At 37.1% G+C, this 2,500-nt stretch overlaps 1 protein-coding gene across 1 annotated transcript in view; it reads right to left on the bottom strand.

The window, feature by feature from the left end:
* LOC144958745 (triple functional domain protein-like) overlaps positions 1-331 on the bottom strand; it is a 250,216-nt gene extending 249,885 nt beyond the window's left edge. The window contains exon 1 of the mRNA XM_078890919.1: positions 146-331. Coding sequence (XP_078747045.1) covers positions 146-218 — 73 coding nt within the window. The 5' untranslated portion in view covers positions 219-331. The remainder of the gene's footprint in view (positions 1-145) is intronic.
* Between the last annotated feature and the right edge of the window lie 2,169 nt (positions 332-2,500).

The raw sequence follows: 2,500 nt of genomic DNA, 5'->3' as shown, positions 1-2,500 counted from the left end.
AGTAAAGATTTATTTCAGGAAGTGGCATCGTTCAAGTGGCCTCTGGTGACCTAATCCTGACAAACTGGAACCATCCGAAAAGATGCTTCCGAAAATGCATGAGCTCATCACCCCTAAAATCGAATCAATTAGTAATAAAACTTACCTGGTCGGTAGTAATACTCCACATCCTTCTCTCCTCCCCCTCCTCCCTCTGCTCCTTGCTCTCCAGACATCATAGTTTAAATCTTTTCATATCTTCAAATTCGCTAATGAAGCCGAAGTGAATTTGGTACATCTCTTCGTGAGAAGTTCAATCGGCCATTGTAATAACAACGCTTCGGTTGAACTCGGTATATTCCGCCCTCACCGGATGTTGATTAGGCTGAGTTTGTTCGTCTGCTGCCGAAATGAACACAGAGCATCTCACTTTCACTCACTCTCTTGCTTCATATTTAAAACGTTATATTAAATACATAAATTCATTTATTTCGTATTGCCTAACTACTGTTCGTGAAATTTGGGTCCATTCGTTATTCTGATTCATATGGTCATGGCTTTTCAATGAAACAAAATGTAAATCTCACAAAAACAAAAGATAGCGGGTTGTGATGACTCACACCGCCAGGGGTCGTTTGAAACGGGAGCGGTACTCTCTGGTTTAGTGGATGCGCGTGCGAGATACTTCATTTATACTACTAGAGCATCAGAACGGAAAAAAGCGTTATGTATCTACCGTTAGTGAAGGTGTTTGTAAGGGCCTATCAGTTTCAACATCGCAATTTACCTTTAATACAACGAAGAGTGGATGAGCATATTTTTTTTCGTCACGCTTTATTTAGCATTCTAGTATCTGTCTACGATCACATCACGGGGAAAGTTGCATAGGTATAGGGCTAGTTTAAAAGCAATCGATACAGTTCATATAATATTCTTATAAACGAGGAGTCCTCATCATTCAATCCTCTAATTGATCTCGGCAGAACCTAAGCTTTTAATTTCAGTTTGTAACAAGGGAGACAGTTGCTAGTATGTTTTTTTCTTAGCCCAACTTATTTAAATAGTTTACCTAATGTGATAGATACTTAGAGATGCTCTCTCTCTCTCTCTCTCTCTCTCTCTCTCTCTCTCTCTCTCTCTCTCTCTCTCTCTCTCTCGCTCGTCGTGTCCGTTCGCGGCTATTTCTACTGATGTATTACACGTGGTTTTGATACATACCTACACATTTTATGAGTGCTAAATAAATGTGATTTTACGACAATAGTGGCCAGACATATGAGATTTTAGTGCTTGTCATTTTTGTAAACGGTATCAATTGTTTTCACTACAGCATAGCTTTAAATAAAATCAATTTTTCCAATACTGATTATAAATATAAATTCAACATTTATCCAAATCGCCTCTTCGTAATTCTCTTTTATTCAGTAAGACTCATAATATACAAACTAAATCTATTCTGCTGTACTCTGGAAAAACCCAAATATAAACATTTGGCCAGAAAATTCGTCCTTCAAACATCGATTGATTTAAATGACCAACGTCTTGGCAAAAACTTTAAAACCGAAGTCCCAGGTTTGAAAGTTTTTGCTAAGACGAGGGCTATTTAAATCGATCGATATTTCAAGGACGAGTTTTCTAGACAAATTTCTGAATGTGTTTTTCCAGACACGGCAGTATACCAATGTGTACATATTACAGGACTGGTAACCAAAATCATTTATGGTCTTGTTTCACATTGATGTAATGAATAATGTTTTGCGTTAATTTGATAGTATTTCTATTGCAATAATGAGTCCACAACGATATCGGTTGTCAGACCTGCAAATAAGTATACGTCGCTCAATAGCTTTTTTGTACTATAATTCCTATATTTAATTCCCCCTAAACGAGTCGTCTCATGTCTGTAATATTGCTTTTTTTTTTTGTTTTTAACCAAACGTGACGACAAGCTGACTTTACTTTGTGGCATGTGTGATCTCAAAGCGGGGCAATTTATTTGGTGCAACGAATAGGATTTAACAGTCGTGATGTCAGTCCCACGTAATGACGCATAGTAAATTAGTAACTGGTTAAAAAAAACTGTCGGAACAATGGTGGACGCCCTTATGAAATACTTCTCCGACGAGCATAAAAGTGTATCCAAAGGAGAAAAACATAAATCTGATCATGTTTTAACTTTTATACACTCTGATCACATGACTTGTGAAAAAGTTCTAGCCAGCATGAAAAATAAAAAGTACAGATTTTCTTTGTTTAGAACCAAGCTGCTGGTTGCTGGGTGGACGTGACATCAGACTATTGAATAGGCGCTACGAATTGTTTATGTCGTTAAAGAAAGCATGAAACCACGGTTGTGTTTTTATACGATTTTTACCCGATATTGGGGAAAATATCAACCCGAGAGTCGAAAGGCCAATCTATTAGGTCACTCCATGTAGTCAACAAGTTATCGATTTTGGTTTTAAAAAACTTACTACTATAACACCTTATTCTCAACTCAAAGAAACCTTAAGAATATGAA

This window comes from Berghia stephanieae, chromosome 13, assembly GCF_034508935.2.
Source record: "Berghia stephanieae isolate SIO BIC M18660-M18661 chromosome 13, UCSD_Bste_1.3, whole genome shotgun sequence".
Classification (NCBI taxonomy): Eukaryota; Metazoa; Mollusca; class Gastropoda; order Nudibranchia; family Aeolidiidae; genus Berghia; species Berghia stephanieae.
Note: the sequence above shows the minus strand (reverse complement) of the source record. Positions and strands in the feature narration are given on the sequence as shown.